Raw genomic sequence first — 19283 nt, forward strand, 5'->3', positions numbered from 1 at the left:
GTTTAGGTTATATAGGCTAGCTAGATATTTAGTTATATAGTTATATAATTTAGTTTGGTGTTTAGTTTGATGTTTGGTTAGATAGGCAGTTAATAGTTGGAGTTCTATAGATAGATAGTTATACAGTTAGTTAGATGTTTGGATAAATAGTTATGTAGTTAGATCTTTAGTTTAATAGTTGTATAGTTAATTAGATGTATAGTTAGATAGTTATGTAGTTAGTTAGATGTTCAGTTAGATAGTTATTAGTTAGATGTTTAGTTAGATGTTTAGTTAGATATTTATGTAGTTAGTTGATGTTTAGTTAGATAGTTATGTAGTTAGTTGATGTTTAGTTAGATAGTTATGTAGTTAGTTAGATGTTCAGTTAGATGTTCAGTTAGATAGTTATTAGTTAGATGTTTAGTTAGATGTTTAGTTAGATATTTATGTAGTTAGTTGATGTTTAGTTAGATAACTATGTAGTTAGTTAGATGTTTAGATAGATAGTTATGTAGTTAGTTAGATGTTTAGTTAGATATTTATGTAGTTAGTTAAGTGTTTATTTAGATAGTTGTATAGTTTGCTTAGAGAAATAGTTATGAAGTTAGTTAGATGTTTATTTAGATAGGCAGATTATTGTAGATACTTGGAGTTTTAGATAGTTATATAGTTATATAGATAGAAATTAATTAATGAGATATAAAAATGATTAGTTTGATTGATGTTAAACAGTTTATTTTCATTCTTATAAATCATTGGTTAGATAGATGGTTTAAAAAATATATATTTCTAGTTTAGTGATATGATTTGTTAATCAGAGGGCAAAACATTTTCATGGTGGTTCAAAGAGGGGAGGAAGGCCAACCACAACACTTTCTAATCTGAGCCACATTCTCCTCATTTTCTTGTCCGAGCCACCTCGAAGTCATTTCCAAATTATTTTTTACAAGTGTCTAGTCCTCCCAGATAAACCTATTTTTTAAGAATCTGGCCACGTGACAGTTGCTTTGATGGGAATCCTAGAGTACGCTTGTATCCGGCGTTGAAGTCTCTAAGTTTAAACCCAGAAAGTACAGTGTACAGTGTATATAAGAACCTGGAGAGAAAAGTAAATATGCATTGAGGTGCACATATGTAAACATGTAAATGAGAATATGTATTTTATGACTTTCAGAAATTTTATTCAACTTTATCCTGACCATTTATCCAACTTGAGAAATTAAACCTAAGTATTTCAGGGTAGTAGTAATTTTAAAGTTTAAAAATTTATTATTTAAAATTATTTGAAGTTTAAAAAACTTCAAATAATTAGCTGGGTCTCTGTGTCCGTCCTAGTATCTGTATCCATTATCCATCCTAGAATTTGTATCAGTCGTATTATCTGAATTCATCCTAAAATCTGTACTCGTCAAAGTATCTGTATCCGGCCTAATGTGTTAATGTAACTTTGGATCTGTATCGTTCCTTGTCAGTTCTAAAATTTGTATCCGTCATAGTATCTGTATCCTTCATAGATTTTGTATCTGTCCTAGTATCCGTCTTCCTCCTAAAATCTGTATCCGTCAAAGAATTTGTATTCGTTCCCTAATTTCTTAATGTAATGTTGGACTGTATATCTTTCTTGTCGGTTCTAGTATTTGTATCCGTCATAGTATCTGTATCCGTCCAAGAATTTTTATCTGTCCTAGTATCAGTATCAATTCTAGTACATTGGTAGGCGATTATATCAAAACAAAGAAGACGACTTTTGATTTAAATTTTGATTTATATCAAGCTGTTAAACAGCATGGATACAAATAAACATAGAAGTAAAGAGAAGCTATCAATTAAAAAACCTTCTCTTTGATTACCTGTAAACTTGTAACTTTAAAAAAGCTAAAAAAGAAAAGTCGTCTTCCTTGTATAGATATAATCGCCTACCACTGTTTATGTGTCCGTCCTAGACTTTTTATCCTTCCTAGTCTTTGTGTCGGTTTTGATAAAAGAATCTGTACCCATTCCTTGTATCTGCATCCATCCTAATATTTGAATCCACTGAAGTCCAGTATCTGTACCCGTCCTAGAATATGTATGAATCTTAATATTTACATATGTCTTATTTTTTGCCTATTTTTATCATTTTACAGTATCTGCATCCGTTTCTGTATTCTCAATTGTATCATTATTTACCCTGACTTCTCCGTTGAAGTATAATTTTTTTCTCCGAATCTTCCGTTGCAATATAAATATTTACTCCGTCTCCTTCTTTGTAATCTGGTTATTTACTCCAACTCCTCCTTGTAGTATCATGATGTACTCCGACTCCTCCGTTACAGAATCATTAATTATTTACTCTGACTCCCCCAGTACAGTATCATTATTTACTTCGACTCCCCTCTTATAGTATCATTATTTACTCCGACTTCCCCTTGTAGTATCATTATTTACTCTGAATCCTCCGTTACATTATCATTTTTTACTCTGACTTCTCCGTTACAGTATCATTATTTACTCTGACTCCTCCGTTATATTATCATAATTTACTCTGACTTCTCCGTTACAGTATCATTATCTACTCTGACTCCTCCGTTACAGTATCATTATTTATTCTGACTCCTCCCTTGTAGTATCATTATTTACTCCGACTCCTCCATTGAAGTATCATTATTTATTCCGACTCCTCCGTTACAGTATTATTCTTTACTCTGACTCTCCCTTGTAGTATCATTATTTACTCCGACTCCTCCATTGAAGTACATTATTTATTCCGACTCCTCCGTTACAGTATCATTATTTACTCTGACTCCTCCCTTGTAGTATCTTTATTTAATGGTACTCCCCCTTAGTTACTCCGACTCCTCCGTTACAGCATCATTAATTACTCCTACTCCTCCGTTGCAATATCATTATTTACTCCAACCCTCCGTTATAGTATCACAATATTCTCCGACTCTTCTGTTGTATTATCACTATATATTCCGACTCCTCCATTGTAGTATCATTATTTACTTCGAGTCCTCCAATGTAGTATCACAATATACTCCGACTCCTCCGTAACGATATCAATATGTAATCCAGCTCTTCCGTTACAGTATCATTATTTATTCTGACTCCTCCCTTGCAGCATCATTATAAACTCCGACTCCTCCATTAAAATATCATTATTTACTCCAACTCCTCCATTAAAGTATCATTATTTACTCCAACTCCTTCATTACAGAATCATTATTTACTCCAACTTCTCCGTTACAGTATCATTATTTACTCCGACTTCTTCATTGAAGTATCATTATTTACTCCGACTCCTCTATTAAAGTATCATTATTTACTCCAACTTCTCCATTACAGTATCATTGTTTACTCCGACTTCTTCATTGAAGTATCATTATTTACTCCGACTCCTCTATTAAAGTATCATTATTTACTCCAACTTCTCCATTACAGCATCATTATTTACTCCAACTTCTCCATTACAGTATAATTATTTACTTTTTTTCAACCACTAGAGCTGTAACGCGGATATAGATTTGATATAGATTTTATTCAAATTAAATACTCATCGAAAAAAGTTTCGTAATACCTGTATTTTTAATAGTTAAATGACAAATTTTATATCATTTCAAATCATAAATTTACGTTAGATACTTCTAATTTCGCGGATTTTTTATTTTTGTATTCTTGTATTTTTGTATTCTTGTATTTTTTATTCATGTATTTTTGTATTCGTATTTGTATTAGTTCTTATATCTTTATTCTTTATACATTACAATAATATCCTCACTGCAAACAAGACAGAAGGATAAGGTCAAATATATGCGACATTACTATAAGTGCTTTTTTATCTTATAGGCCCTCTTGTTGGGATATTACACAGAAGTATTGAAATTATCCGGTTACATATTAGAAATTTTAATATTTTTTGTATTTCTCAAAAGCTGTTAGATAAGAGGAGTTATGATTGAAAACAATTAAGATATCAATCTTCCGTGCAATTTTCTTTAGTTTGACGTGCTTGTATCTAACCTAGTATTTGTATCCATCCTTGTATCCGTATCCGTTTTATAATAGATGTATCCAACATAATATCTGTATTTGTCCTAGTATGTGTATCCGTCCTAGTATGTGTTTCCAACCTAGTATGTGTATCCGTCTAAGTATGTGTTTCCGTCCTAGTATGTGTATCCATTACAGTGTTGTGTATTCGTTATATTATGTGTATCCGTTCTTATATATTTATCCGTTCAAGCATGTGTATCCGTCCACGTGTATCGGTCCTTGTATGTGTTTCCGTCCTTGTATGTGTATCCGTCCACTTGTATGTGTTTCCATCCTTGTATGTGTATCCGTCCTAGGAGCTATATACGTCCTGGTTAGTATATACAAATGCTATGATATGTATATTTGTCCTTGTATCTTTATACCGCCTAATGATATCCTCTATCCCATTTTATCTCTATTTTTCTCTCTAAATCCATTCTTGTATTATGGTAGCCGTGATAGCCTGTAATTCAGAAGGATAGATCGCATAATGGTGAGAAACTCCGAACCCCAGATAAACTGATATCCATCCTAATCCTAGAAATCTCTGGGAATCTTTTCAAAACAAAATTTGACCTGTTCTCTTAATTCTTATGAATAACTTTAAACAATTAAAACTAATATTTAAAGGTGATGGAGGAGGGAATGGGGAGTGGGGAGAAGGGAGAGTGAGGAGGATGGAGGTAAAGGGTAGTGGTGGAGGATGGAGGTGAAGGGTATGAATGGAGGACAGGGAAAAAGGTAGAGAGTGGAGTTAAAGGGTAGTGGTGGAGGATGGAGGTGAAGGGTATGGATGGAGGACAGGGAAAAAGGTAGATAGTGGAGTTAAAGGGTAGTGGTGGAGAATAGAGGTATAGGTCAGGGATAGATGATGGAAGTGAAGGGTAATGTTGGAGAAAGCAGGTATTGGTCAGGGATAGAGGAAGAAGGTAAAGGAAAAAGTGTAGGGTTGGAGGCAAGGGGTAGCATGGAGGTAAAGGGTGGGGGGGGGGAGAACAGTGAAAAATGTAGAGTACGTGGAGGTGAAGGGTAAGGGTGGAGAACGGTGAAAAGGGTAGAGGGCGGAGGTGAAGGGTAGGATTGGAGAACGGTGGAAAAGGTAAAGGATGGGGCTGAAGGATAGGGGTGGAGGATAGAGGGATAGGTCAGGGAAAGGGGATGGAGATAAAGGTTAAGGTTAAATGGATTGAGAAAAGATCAGGTATGGAGGATTGAGTTATAACTAGGGTTGAATGTAAAGAGTAATGAAGGATGGAGGTAAAGGGTAGGGTTGGAGGATGAAGGAAAGGGGGAGGACGGATGCAAAGTGGGAGGATGAAGTTTAAGGTGGGGGTGGGTTAGGCAAAGGGGGTGGAGTAAGGTTTTGTGCTGTAAGATTGCTAGATAGGATTGGTGGTCAGTTGAATACATTTAGCAGCTCAAAAATTGAGAAATAAACGAGAAGATAGATAGATAGTAGGATAGTCAACTAGACAGGGAACAGAGTTTAATCCCTGTGCAGAATATAACTATCTGAGGATCAATATATTGAACTGTGTAAACATGTTTTTAACTAAAATCTGCGCACACTGATTCTTGTTTTTAACTTTACAGTCGGGGTTACAAAACATAGCACTTGGTATAGAATCTCTCCCTCTATCATTATCCTCCCTCCCACTACCCGCCTCGCCCCCTTTCCAACCTGACCCCCCTCCCCTCCCCTCCTCACAAAGTACCTGTTGTTGGAAGAACGGCTCGGTCAACTATACTCATGGTATTAGATGGGTAGTGTGAGGGGAAGGGGGGATACTCCCTCCCGGCCAGTCGTCCCCCCGCCCCGAGCAAGCTCTGCGCCCCCCGCGGCAACGTGAGTACCCACCTGCCCGCAGTTAGGTTGAGACTGGTTTTGGTGAGTGAGCTGCAGAGCGCCTCAAGGTGTTTACAAACCATATCCTCGGGCAGTAGAGAACATGTCTGCAGCCTCACACCTCTCTAACCTTCCCGTCCTCGCTAGGAGGTCAGTTGAACTCCCTCCGGAGGCAAGAGGTCAGGGGGAGCATAGGTCAAGTTTGGAAACAACATCTCATCAGCAAATAATAAAGGTATTTACTAAATCAACAGTTGTTTTGTTTTGTTGTCTAAAAAAAAGACGTAAACGAAACATAAAGCAGCTTCGGTTTTAAAAATTTATAAAGGAATTGAGTCTTTGTCACAAACTAGGATTTTCTAATCTCTATATCTTTGCAACCCAATTTCGTAGACGTAAGATATTTCAAACTATCAATTCTGTTAGATCAAATAGCCTAAATTTCCACCATCAGGTTGCCAAGATAAAAGGATTAAAAAATTCGATTTTGTGGCAAAAACTCAATTCCTTTTAATTTTTGATATACTCCTGTCAAATTGAAACGTAATGTTTATGTTTTTTTAAATAATACTTTTAAGAATACTTGTGTTCTACATAAGTATCTATCTATATAAAGAAAAAATATATGTTTAAAAATGTTATTAGTCTTTTTCATTTTTTTGTTTTTTTCGCATAGTTTACTGAATTATATTATATAAGACTATTCCTATTTTTTTAGTTTTTTTCGGTAGTTATCTCAAATAGATTATAAAGCAACTAGTATTAGTAGCATTTTTTAAGGGAATTTTCCAATGCATTTTTCTACTCCCATATTGTATTTTTACGTTTAATACAAGATTGAAGAAAAAGAGATTCCAAAAGATTTTTGAATTCAATCGAATTTAAAATTATATAAACACTATCCAATATCCCTGCATTAAATATTAGCTTAAATTACCGTTTTCTAATGCTATACTAATAGGAAATACTTTAACTTTTTCAATTTTCAACAGTTTAAGAAAAGAGAACTATGTAGTAAACGATAAACTCTAAAAGAGATCGTCATTTGAATTGTAGTTAAATCTATTTTTGAATGTTTAAGTGTTCGCTCTTTTTTTTATTACTGAACAGAAATGCGGGAAATGGGGCAAAAATAGTAGGAATTTAGACAGATCTATGACCAAAATATCTTTCATCATTTCACAAATAATGGGTATGCACTGTTCTTAAAGCAACGTAGAAATTTAAAAAAAAACATTAAGAAATATTGTAGTGACCTCAACGCAACATACAGAAGTATCGTATTCTCTGTTTTCAGTAAAGTTTCCTCCGGCCAATAAATCTGTTATCTCTCTATCTTTCCATTTACTATCTCTCAGTTTATTGGTCTTCCACTCTCCACACACTGCTCAGGGTTTAAGCACTAAATATATTCTCTTATTGTACTTTTCTCGGACCTATCTATCTATCCTTCCTGATTGATCCTTAACCCACTAGTCTGTATCTCCGTATATTATCAGTTTATATTATACTATTATCCTTCGATAGGAATCTTCTAACAAGCAGAATCTGGTAACTATTCATAATAGAAGAAAATAGTATACGTGGGTCTTTAGGGAAGGGGTGAATATTATTTTATTCGGAAACATTTAGGTATAATAAACATTTAGACATTTTAGTGTCTGAAGAATTACAGGTTGATATAGGGTTCAGATGGGTGTAATGGGGGAGGGGGGAGGGGGGGTTCTTAATTATCCTTTTTAATGGATTTCTGCGAAAAACTAGTTCACAAAATCGGCTCAATCTTTAGCAGACTTCGACTGCTGACCATAGCTCTTTAGTTCTATCCTTACTACCTGGGAATAATTAGCTTTTTGCAAGCTGTCGTAAACCTACTCCAGGATACTAGAACATCAACCTACAGGATACAGGGAACCTACTCCAGGATACTAGAACATCAACCTACATGATACAGGGAACCTACTCCAGGATACTAGAACATCAACCTACAGGATATGAACCTACTCCAGGATACAGTAAACCAGTGCCTACTTTCAGATATAGAGGGATAAAGATTTAAGGCGAACATATGTTCTTTAAAGTCAGGACCGAAGAAAACCTTGTCACAAATTATATTTTTCTAAATTGTAATTTAATCTTTTGATCACTATGGGTGAAACCCGACCGCAAAAGTAAACAAGATTTTAAAAAAAGACTGAGTTTGTAGAAACCCTATTTCTACTGAGCTGAAAACTTTAGAATTATGGATATCGAGATCAATGCTTTTTGCTAATATTAAGACTAATTTAGTCTTTAGATTAATTTCTAGAGATTAGAGTGGGCTCTATTTTTTCTTTTTTTTTATTTTTGCGCATTTCTTGTGCGGATGGTGTCATATCAATTGAACTAATGATCGATTGGACTAACGTAAGATTTGGATTAATGTTTATTAAGACTAACGTTCAAAATGGCTATAGTCCTCAAATGTGATAAAAGGTGTTTTTTAATGAGGTCATATAACATGATTAAATTTATATTTGTTTAAATGCTCAAAAAGCCAGCTTGTGCTTGTGAACAACTATAGTTCAATCTGAAATTAGTCCAATCGATAAAGCATCGTATCTGTAATTGTTATCAAACAAAATTTGTATACAGTAGGGATATCCAAAAAAGGATTAAGCAGAAAATCAAAAGTGTGTACATTAAATACTTAGATTAAGCGATTCGGGATTAAGGATATCTCATTCTTAAGTTTTCAGCTTAGCTCAGATATACGGCTAATTATTACGACTCTTGTCCTTTTTATAATGACAAAAAATCCATTTGTTTTCCATGCTGATAAAAATGCTCAAAAATATTGTTTAACTCTTTTCAATCTAATATATTAATCACAAAAAAATGCAACGAAATAAAAAGCATAAACTGGACTTACTGGACTAAAAACTAAATTGAATTGAACAAATATCTCCGTAGTTAAAACTAAACGAGTGCGTTGGTTGAATTTAAATGAATAGTTAAGACGTGAACATAATCATCCAATAAAATGTTAAAAACTGGCCGACTCCAGGGACTCCAGGCTAGATTAAACTAGACAAGGGAGTCTTAAAAGGGTTTGATAGAAATCCCCCTAAATTTTTTTGTAAGTCTGTACTTTGGGATGGAGATTAATTTCGCAGATTTTTAGGAAAACTGCAATTGTTTGGAGAGTTTTGGAGATTTCTTGTTCAGCTTGAAGCTTAAGTATCTCTTAATGTTCGTAACCTTCCCTTGTTTTGCATACTTTTACAGTTTTACAGCTTTCTCGTTAAAACCTGGAGATTTTTTTACTTTACAACTATCCCCCCCCCCTCACTCACCCCCCCTTTCTCTTCCTTATGCTATCAATATCTCCCTAAATGCCCCCGGCCTCCCCCCCTCACTTCTTGTTGTGTCCCCCTACTTTCAACTTGAAAAATATAAACTTGCTCCAGTTTACCTTTGTCGGCCTAGGACCTGCAGGAGGGGAGGGGGGGGGGGAGTAATCTTTAATGATTCAGCAGTATAAATACGACTTGACATACAAAGGGGTATTTATAAAAAATGTTGGATTAAGTACCCGTGAAAAACTTGACACTTGACGCAAATGTTAGGTTTGGCCAACCTATATAAAACATTTTACCCAGTTTCATATATTTTGTAGAACCCAACCATCATCATTCTTGCATTCTTAAATGAACTATCATATACAGGGTTATCCAGAAAGGATGAGATTGTAAAGTTTCTTTAAAAATGCCGATTCTAAGATTAAATTAAGTCGTCTGCCTTAAAAATAGTATTTCAATGGCTTATTTAATTATTTGGCAAAGAAAGAAACAAGTTTACATTTACAGAAATTAATAAGTATAAGAAAACAGACAATTCTACATTCTATAAGTCGGCTCTGAAGTCTTATTCTTTATGGGTAACCCTGTAACATTCTAACTTAAACCACTTAAAATATTTTTTCATTTTTTTCCTCTTTTTATCTTTTATATCATTCATTCCACTTTACTTCATTCTCATTCTTTTTCCCTTATTCCATTTTCTTTATTAGTTTTTCTTTCTATTCTCTTCAATTCTCTGTTTTCTTTTTTCTCTCTCTGCTTTCTTGAAATTCTATTCATCACGTTCTTATCCTTTTGAAATATTCTCTCTCTTTATTCTTAATTCGTTAAAATTAAAAACAATTAATTTTATTCAATTAAATTAACAAAAACGTTTTCCTCTACACATTAAACCCCTACTATGCGTGGTGGTATTCTTAAGCACCCCCTTAAGATATTTTCAAACAAATATTTCCAAAAATTCTTTTTTAAACGCCGATTTGATCAGTGCATTATTCAAACCTTCCTTAATTATAGATCTAAAGGACTGTAAACGTGATTGGATATAGAGTGGCATGTCTGATTAATTACCAAAAAATTACTTTTAAAACTGCTATTTTCGTTAGAATTTAAGTTGATCTCTATACTTGTACTTATACTAACTTGTTCACCGTTCTAGTATCAGATTACATGTTATAAATGAAATTTTCATTTGATTAATTGATATTATCTCCCCCTCTTTACAAATCCCCCTAACCTTCCATCAGTATCCCCCCCGCCCACTTTACAACCTGTCAGCCCCTCACCCCTTATATTTTCTTTATCAACAACGATTTTTTCCTCTTTTTTCCTCTATTTTCTAAACCTTCTATGTTTTTCACACTCTCTTATCTGTCTTCCCATCCGATTGTCTTTTTTGGGTCTGCTTGTTTTTCCTATATATTAAAGTTCTTCGCTCATATACATGTTAGCTAAAGGCTAAAAATCTGCTGGACCGATTAGACTGACGTTTCTTAAGGAAACCCTTAAGTTCCCCGGGGTAACATACAATACAAATATTTTTTTTCTTTTTAAAATTATTTTTTTTCGCAATTCAATTTAAAAAAGTCCACGGGCAACGCCGGGCACTTCAACTAGCTATCTGATAAACGTCCAATCAAAATCAAAAAATCTTAAAATGGCATTTCTTTAAAATGTAAACCAAAAAAAAAATTCAGTAAGGTAACATCTGAAACTAAAACTATTACAAAAATTCCGTTATTAACTATTTGCTCTGAACCTAGATAACTATATTTATTGAGGAATAAACCTATAATTAATGACGTAATATCCATCCTTGATAGAAGTTTTAATTGGACTATTTATACTCTGTCTTATCAAGATTTTAGAGATAATTTTAACTCAGATCTACTCAAACTCTTTCCATTTCCATTAGTGCATTTGTTTATGTTTATAGTTCTATTTCATTCTTTTGCTTTTGCTTTCCCCTTTCTCTTTCGTCCCCCTTTTCATCCCCCCCCCCCCCTCGAACTTTCTTCGTTTGCAAAATACGGCTGATGGTGGAATATCTATCATGTTCTCTGCATAAAAAGATGTATATATGGTATAATTAGGGTAGGGGTGGGGTTGGGGGGCAAATGATGGGTTTGTAAAACGTCAGTGTGCGCAGGGCGCGGATAGGTGGTCTTTCAGATCAAACATACTCCGCGCACGCTCGTATTCAAACCGTGTGTGTGTGTTTTAATTCAAATTGATAAATCTTAATTATTATCTTATCAATTATATTTTTCAGCGTGTAGGAGGGGGAGCAGGGATGAATAGTGTACAATACGTCCTGGTTGGAGAAAACGGCCAGATCACAGCTCTGCCAAGAGCGGAGAATCTGCAGAATATGGTCAGGACGGAGGGGTTTGGAGTTTCCAGAGCTGAGAACGTGACATTGTTCAATAGACCGGATCAAGTTAATCTACAGGAGAAACAGGGAAGATTTGAACCTCAGAATCCACAGGTTGGTTTCTTCATGTAAAGTAGAAAAATTAAGAGGTAGTAAAAAGAGGTCACGTCTGGTGTGAAAGACATGGAGGATTTTATGTATATAACAGTTTGGAATAGTATTGCATATTTGATGAAGAGGACGGGTGATACGGATAAAAGTTTCTTGGTAGGACGGAGAGGAAAGATCTTCCTAATAGGATGGAGAGTTCTTTTTGATCGGGCCGAGAGATCTTCTTAATGGGAATGATAGGTCTTCATGATAGGAATAAGAGGTATTCTTGATTTGACGGAGGGGGTTTTCTAATTGTCTAATGATGGAACTGAGTCGAGGTCTTCTTGATGGGGCTGAGAGTTTTCTGTAATAGGAATAAGAGGTCTTCTTGATTGGACCGAGAGATATTTTTAATATGACGGAGAGGTCTTCTACTGAAAGTCCCTCTTGATAGGATAGTGATGTGTCTTTTCTTGATAGGAATAAGAGGTATTCTTGCTAAGACTGAGAGTTTTTTTTATAGGACAGAGAGGTATTCTTAAAAAGAAGATGAAGAGGGTTTCTAAATAAGTCGGAGAAGTCTTGTAATTAGGACGGAAGGTTTTTTTAGGACCGGCTTAAAAGACCATTATGAAAATACAAAATCTAAGATATATTAATGTTTATTTTTATCTGTTAGGAGAAGAGTAGAGCAATGGATACAGAATCTAGTGGTTCAGCAGAATCTGAAGATGAGGTAGGAAGTTTTCATGTAACCAAACCAAACGGAAAAATGAAACTGAAACTTTTCCGGCCTAATTATCATTTCTCATACGGCGTTTAGTTGTTAACTTTTAGTCTTTCAAATTAGATCCGTTTTCTTGATCGAATTTAATGATTCGATGAATCGATGGTTCAAGATTTGAACCAGAAGAGGAAGTTTAGCAACCTAACTCAAATTCATTAAATCCGGTCCCATTTTGTATAAAAATTACATTGTTATTAAAACTTAGAAGAATGTTTCAAAAGAAAGAGTTGGATATATCAAAGAAGATTAGAACTGAGATAAAAGAATGCCATTGCTCGATTATTTATCATCTGTTTTGTTTCCTTGATAAGACTTACGAGTATAGTTTGTTAGAGATGGACATTTGGAATCGTTTGTTTGTCCGTTTTTAAACATTTAAAGGGACTGTTACCGTAATTTAAAGTGACCCTTAATGCAAAGATGGCAATACCCGATTAACAACGGTACCCTTGAAATTTTGATTTGGTCAATATGTTCAAAATATTGTAGTTTTTCTATGATTTAAAGTGTTCAATTCTGATGATTTCAAATAGGTTTTCATGCAGTAGAATTGCGCAAGTCACTTTTTTTGAGGACCGACCATTAAAAATAATCAGTTTTCAAAAGTAAAAACATAGATTTCTAATTCATTCTTGATTAGACAAAGCTTCTAAGAGTACCGTTGTGAATTGAGCATTGCCATCTTTAGATAGATGCTTCACAATAATAAGATGTGTTTATCATATACTTAAAATAATATGCTCTATAATTTGGTTTTTCTTTACATTGTCTAAGCAGATTGATGCAGTAGATCTTAGATATTTTAATTATGAATTCTGTTTTATCAAACAGTCAAAGTTTGAAATATCAAACATTTAGGGATTAAAAAATTTGAGTTTGAGGAAAGAAATCTGGAAAAAAAATAAATTTTACTTTCGTGATTTTTTCACACTAACAGAATGTTTTGACAGATTATATCTACACTCTGAAATATATGGTATATATAATATATATACATGTAGATATATACTTTATTTATTTGATAAATATTACCACCATAAATTAGTTTATAGCACATGCCGTAGTTTTATCATCTTCTTAGGCCGGCATTATCAAAATACCTTCAGTATAAATATTAAAGGGGTGTTAAATATTCCTTAAATTCCCCCCCTCACTTAAATATCTATGTAAATTTTTTTAATGCTAAAGTATAAATTTTTGGGATACCATTTTTTTAAATGTTAAGGAAGGAACAAATATTTCTTTTTTATCTGTCGATGTTCATCTTTGATATGTTTTGTTAGTTTGATATATTTACAATATCAGGTTGCAAAGATATAAGAGTTAGAAAATAAGAGTTTGTGAAACAAATTAATCAGTTCCTTTGCCTTAAAAAAGTAAACCAATTTGTCCACAAAACTTGAAGTGCTTAAATGCTGCAGAGGGTTGGGGGTTTGGATGAAAGATATATTTGATTTAAAAATAACCCAAATATAAAATAAAATTATATTTGACATTTTCGGGATTGGAATTTTCTTCAAATATATCATTTCTTGTAAAATTCAAAACTGGATANCCCCCCCTATTTAGAACAATGTCTCCCCCTTCTACCTCCTTATTCTAACGAGATTATCCCATTCCTTCTAGTAGAAGGGATCAATCATAGATTAGTAAACTAAGGTTTCATCATTATTTTGAGATTTAGTTTCAAACCCCAGATACTCATTTATTATAAAGGATGGTAAAATTCGGTGATGGTGATGGACCAAACCTCTTAAAAACGTAGATGTTAGTTCCACATTTATTGAAAATATATTTCGGTCTGGGTTGACCCTCGTCAGTTCTAACGATACAATAACCATCAAAATCGATAAAAATAAATAAAAAATTGTTGAAAACCACAAGAAAAGAAACAAACAAAAGTGGCTTAACCTGACATTACAGATGGAAATTGGAATTGGAAATTATAGCTTTACTTTTCCAAGGGTACTTAGGCTCATAGCCCAACCCCCTGTATCAGCCCAGCTAAATATAATATCTTATATAGATAGAACCTTTTGTACTTCATTTTTATTGCAAACTTTTCAACCAATTTTCTATGATTTGTAAAAAAATTTTAAAGAAATTGTTTAAACTCGTTATTTTTATTTGTCGAACAAGTATTTTCATAAACTGAAATGGGAAACTGATAAGTCGTATAAAACAGCGATGAGGCCGCAGTCTAGAAAAATAGAATCAAGATTTTTTATAAAATTGTTTTTTTTTGTGAATAACATAACCTTAGAGTTTCTTTAATCACACTTTTTTGGCTATGTGGTCGTTTAAGAATATGTAAAAGGTCTATCTGGTCATCTAAAGTTAGTAAGTAAGCTAGGCAGAGAGCTCTGAGATTGTGTAAGAGCTAAGACTGAAATGGGATTCGAGTCACGTCCATGATAAAATGCGATATACGCTATCAATCCCCCCCTTGCCCGTACATATACATAATTAAACATACAAAAAATTAATTTCTATTCTATAGTGAAATCAAACCTATTATAAAACATTACAAATACATTCAAAGTCATTCTTTCTTATTTTCTCACCCTTAAACAAATACTAATTCATATTTTATTACCTTACACAAATAAATACGGTTTCTTTTAAGTAAAATGTTTATATTTAAACATTTACTTGCTTTACGACACAGTTTTTCATTTGTCACAAGAAATGGGAATTCGGAGGAGGGAGGGNGGGTAGGAAATTTGATATGAGGGTGGATATATTATATAATATAAAAGTCAATTAATGATATAAATATGAAACTGCCCACTATAATGTTACATCTGTATTATGCATTGTATTATAACTTCAGAGACCGAGATTTGAATTATACATTAGATATATATCATCATTATCTGTATAAATATTGAAATATTACAGATAATAATTGCATTCAAGGAATATAGAAACTAGGAATATCAAAAGAGTACGAAGTTTACATTTCTCAGTCAGAAAATGTTGATAAACATTACAGTACACTTTTGGAGTAAACATTTTGTCTGTTCCTGTTTTTATGTTTCTTGGTTGCTTGAAATTAGCCTGGTAGGGGTAAAAGTACAAATACCTCATAGTTTCATGATGGGATAATAGCTGATGATAATTGACAGCCCAAAAAAATATTTAAACAAGATCCCTCCCTCGGTTGAGAGAAGGTTTTTATATTCAATTTACTCCGGGCTTCCTAGAACCCCATAGTAGTGCATCAATCCCAGAGAGAAAAAACTCTTCTCTCAAATTTTTTCCAACAGAACGGAGAAATATTGAATTTTTTTTCAGGTTGCCTTGAACATTTCGTGTATTCATTCTTTACAACCTCACTCTAAAAAAACCCTAACATTTTCTTCGTATTATTGAACTTCAAAAAGCATTTCGAATTAACGAACATTTTGTCCGAAATTCCATAATTATATTAATATATTACTATCATTCTCTTAGTGATTTCGAAAAAGATACTGTCATATCTCTAGGTTTAATAGTTTTTAATTCTTCTCAGTTTCTATATGCTTTCCTGCAGAAGAAATGCGCAAGTCACTTTTATAGATAACTAAAATTGAAAATAATCTCATTCATACTTGATCAGACAAAGCTTTTAAGGGTACCGTTGTGAATTGGGTATTGCCATCTTTGCATGGAAGGTCACTTAAAATATCGTTAACCGTCCCTTTAAACCAAAACAGTATAAAAAAACAAGCTGTGGACCTCTGTCATGTTGCACCCGGAGAACTGACATTAATACGTCCCGCCCTTCCAACCTTTCTATTCTAATCTCTATATCTTGGAACATCCAGGGGTTGGGTTTCTTCATGGTTTGAGGTAGATTCAGGTATTGTTAAACAATATATCTGATATCCATACAAGGACAGGAACAAACTAGTCAGGTTTGTGTCGGATTTGTTTGTTAGTTTTTGCATTTTTACAAGTTTTTCTCTTCTCTTTAAAATAGTTTTGTTTGCACTGTACAGTGTACAACTATTGTCAAATCAACTTCTTTGTTCTGCGTAATCCGGATTTGGTTTTTCCTGAGCCGGATTTTTTTATAACTGAACCGGGTTCTGTTTTTACTGATCTGGATTCTGTTCTCCCATATCCGTATTCTGTTAATCCTCATTAGAATTCTGTTCTAAACTGGATTCTGCGTTTCCTGATCCAGAATATGCTCTCTCTGAGCCAAATTCTGTTCTTCCTGATCCGGATTCAGTTCTTCCTGAGCAGGAGTCTGTTCCTCTTGATCCGAATTCTTTTCTCCTTGATCCAGAGTCTCTTCTTCTTGATTTGAATTTTGTTCTTCCTGATCCGGATTAATTTTGGATTGGTTCTTTGACATGCATGCTTTCCAAGAGGTTGATGTATATCTACATGATTTAAATACATTCGAACTTGTCATCATATTAAATAGAATACTAATCAGGGTTTACGAGTCATTTTTATCAATTTAAGAAAGTCTTTTTAAGGGAGAATGCTCAGAAGAATTTAAGTTTAAACTTTAAAAGGACGGTGGGCGAAATTTAACGGACCCCCCATTTATAGAGTGGCATTTCCGATTCACAACGGCACCCTTAAAAGCTTTGTTTAACCAAGAATGCATGAGATATCCATGATTTCTCTTTCATAAAAATATAATTTCAAATGTGGTTACCCTTTTAAAGCGATTTGCGGATTTCTTGATATAGAAACAATGAACAATTTTTTTTAAATTAAACACTTGAAAAACGACGAAATCTTTCTCTTTTTTGATTAAAATAAGGTTGTGAATCGTTGATGGCCCTCATTGAATAGAGGATCACTTGAAATTATAACAGAATCCCATAAAAAGAGGACTTTGGTTCGGAAACAATGGGTTTATGTCGAATGGGTAGTGCAAGCGAAGTTGGTTAGAAGAATATGTATAAAATATCTCATGTTAGAAGAATATGTATAAAATATCTCATGTTAGTATACAGTGAACCCACTGTCATCCAAATGTTGCTCCCGCAAACATATTGTAGAAATTTTCCCAATTACTTCTTGAAAAATAAAGCAAAAAAACAAGGTTTTTTACCGTTCCAAAATGTGCATGTCTAGGACTACAAAAAATTAAAAGTAAGTTGTAGGAGTTAATTCAAAGGTTAAGGCGTTGCGACACTTCACAGTCAACCCAGTCTTAATTTTTATGGAACCTTCCTTAGCAGTTTGGATATAGGGGAACCCGGCCCAACTCAATATGTTTTTATTTCTTCTATAAACCCTGAAATTGCCGGTTATTTTTTATACATTAAGCTTGATTATGGATTGGAAGTTTTACAAAGGTTTCCCATCAAATGTTTAAAACTGTTAATTACAGTGTTTAAATGTTCTGTTTTGTATCATATAAAACTGGTCGGAACATTTATTAGCCTCCTTTTTTATTTCTGCCTAGAACGTGCAGGAGGGATTGCATAGTGGGGGAAAATACGTTTTAAGGATCTGATTACTCGCCACTAACTCTATTTTTTTAATCATCTAATCTTTGCAACCTTATAAAATATCATAGTTTTATATCTTCAGGTTGTAAAGATGTATGGATTATCAAACTGGAGTTTATTCAGTTTCTGTTCTTATACAATTTTATTTTAATAAAAACTCCTGAAAATATTAGGTTTCACAACATAAATTATATGGAGTAAAAAATATTGAACATTTTTGCCACGTATTCTAGTTGATTTAAGTTGGTTAGGATTGATTTAAGCTGATTAGGATTTATTTAAGTTGGTTAGAATTTATTTAAGCTAGTTAGGATTTATTTAAGTTGGTTAGAATTTATTTAAGTTGGTTGGAATCTATTTAAGCTGGTTAGGATTTATTTAAGCTGGTTAGGACTGATATAAGTTGCTTAGAATTGATTTAAGTTGATTAGGATTGATTTAAGTTAGTTAGGATTGATTTAAGCTGGTTAGGATTGATTTAAGTTGGTAAGAATTAATTTATGTTGATAAGAATTGATTTGAGCTGGATAGGATTGATTTAGTTGGATGGTTAGGAACTTATAATTGGTTTGGATTTGCAAGGATTGATTAGGTTGGCTGGGGATGAATTGGTTAAGGAAATAAAATTGGTTAGAATAGTTAAGATTGGTTAAGGCCATAAAATTGGTTAGAATAGTTAAGATTGGGTAAGGCCATAAAATTGGTTAGAATAGTTGAGATTGATTAAGGCCATAAAATTGGTCGGATAATTGGAGGATTTGTTTTGTTCTTTAAGGTTTGCATGATATAGACGTGCGATCAACCAAAAACATTGATATAAAACCTGGAAGGACGAGCAGGTGGAAGAGAGATAAAAAGATAAAAGGTGGAAAAACTAGACGATCAGACAGACAGCTTGAAAATGAACCTGGCTTTTTGTTTCACAACTTTTGGTCTTTTGAGTAGATATACATAAGAAGGGGGTGGAGGGGTTGACCCATTAAATTGTAACTTCAGATCAAAAATGGAGATGGGGGTGGGGGGAGAAATTGTTGGAACAAGAAAATCCGCTAGAAAATATTCCCATGAGGATTTGTACAGTGAGACCTGTAAAAACTGTGGATTAGGAAGACGCCATTTAATCAGTTTTGGAAATCACATCATAAAGTAAAATGGATCTGTGTACGCTGCATATGTTGCTATGCTTCACAATCATTGGACGTTTCAAAATCATAACTTGAGTCGTCTCCCTATTCCACAGTTTTCTGGGTCTCACTGTATCTACTCACCAAGTCTGTTTGTTTCCCGAGGAAGAAACCGGTTTGATATTTGAATTCCTTGTTGATTAGAGATAATTATACTTGGGTTGACAATGCGAACTATCTGACTGCCATCTACCAAC

At 33.7% G+C, this 19283-nt stretch overlaps 1 protein-coding gene across 1 annotated transcript in view; it reads left to right on the plus strand.

The window, feature by feature from the left end:
- Window positions 1-5446: 5446 nt before the first annotated feature.
- LOC111709690 (transcription factor AP-2-epsilon) overlaps window positions 5447-19283 on the plus strand; it is a 36985-nt gene continuing 23148 nt past the window's right edge. Inside the window, exons 1-3 of the mRNA XM_023483557.1 lie at window positions 5447-6080; window positions 11459-11674; window positions 12333-12389. Of these exons, the coding sequence (XP_023339325.1) occupies window positions 5949-6080; window positions 11459-11674; window positions 12333-12389 (405 nt within the window). The 5' untranslated portion in view covers window positions 5447-5948. The remainder of the gene's footprint in view (window positions 6081-11458; window positions 11675-12332; window positions 12390-19283) is intronic.

The sequence above is a fragment of the Eurytemora carolleeae genome, unplaced genomic scaffold (assembly GCF_000591075.1).
Source record: "Eurytemora carolleeae unplaced genomic scaffold, Eaff_2.0 scaffold992, whole genome shotgun sequence".
NCBI lineage: Eukaryota > Metazoa > Arthropoda > Copepoda > Calanoida > Temoridae > Eurytemora > Eurytemora carolleeae.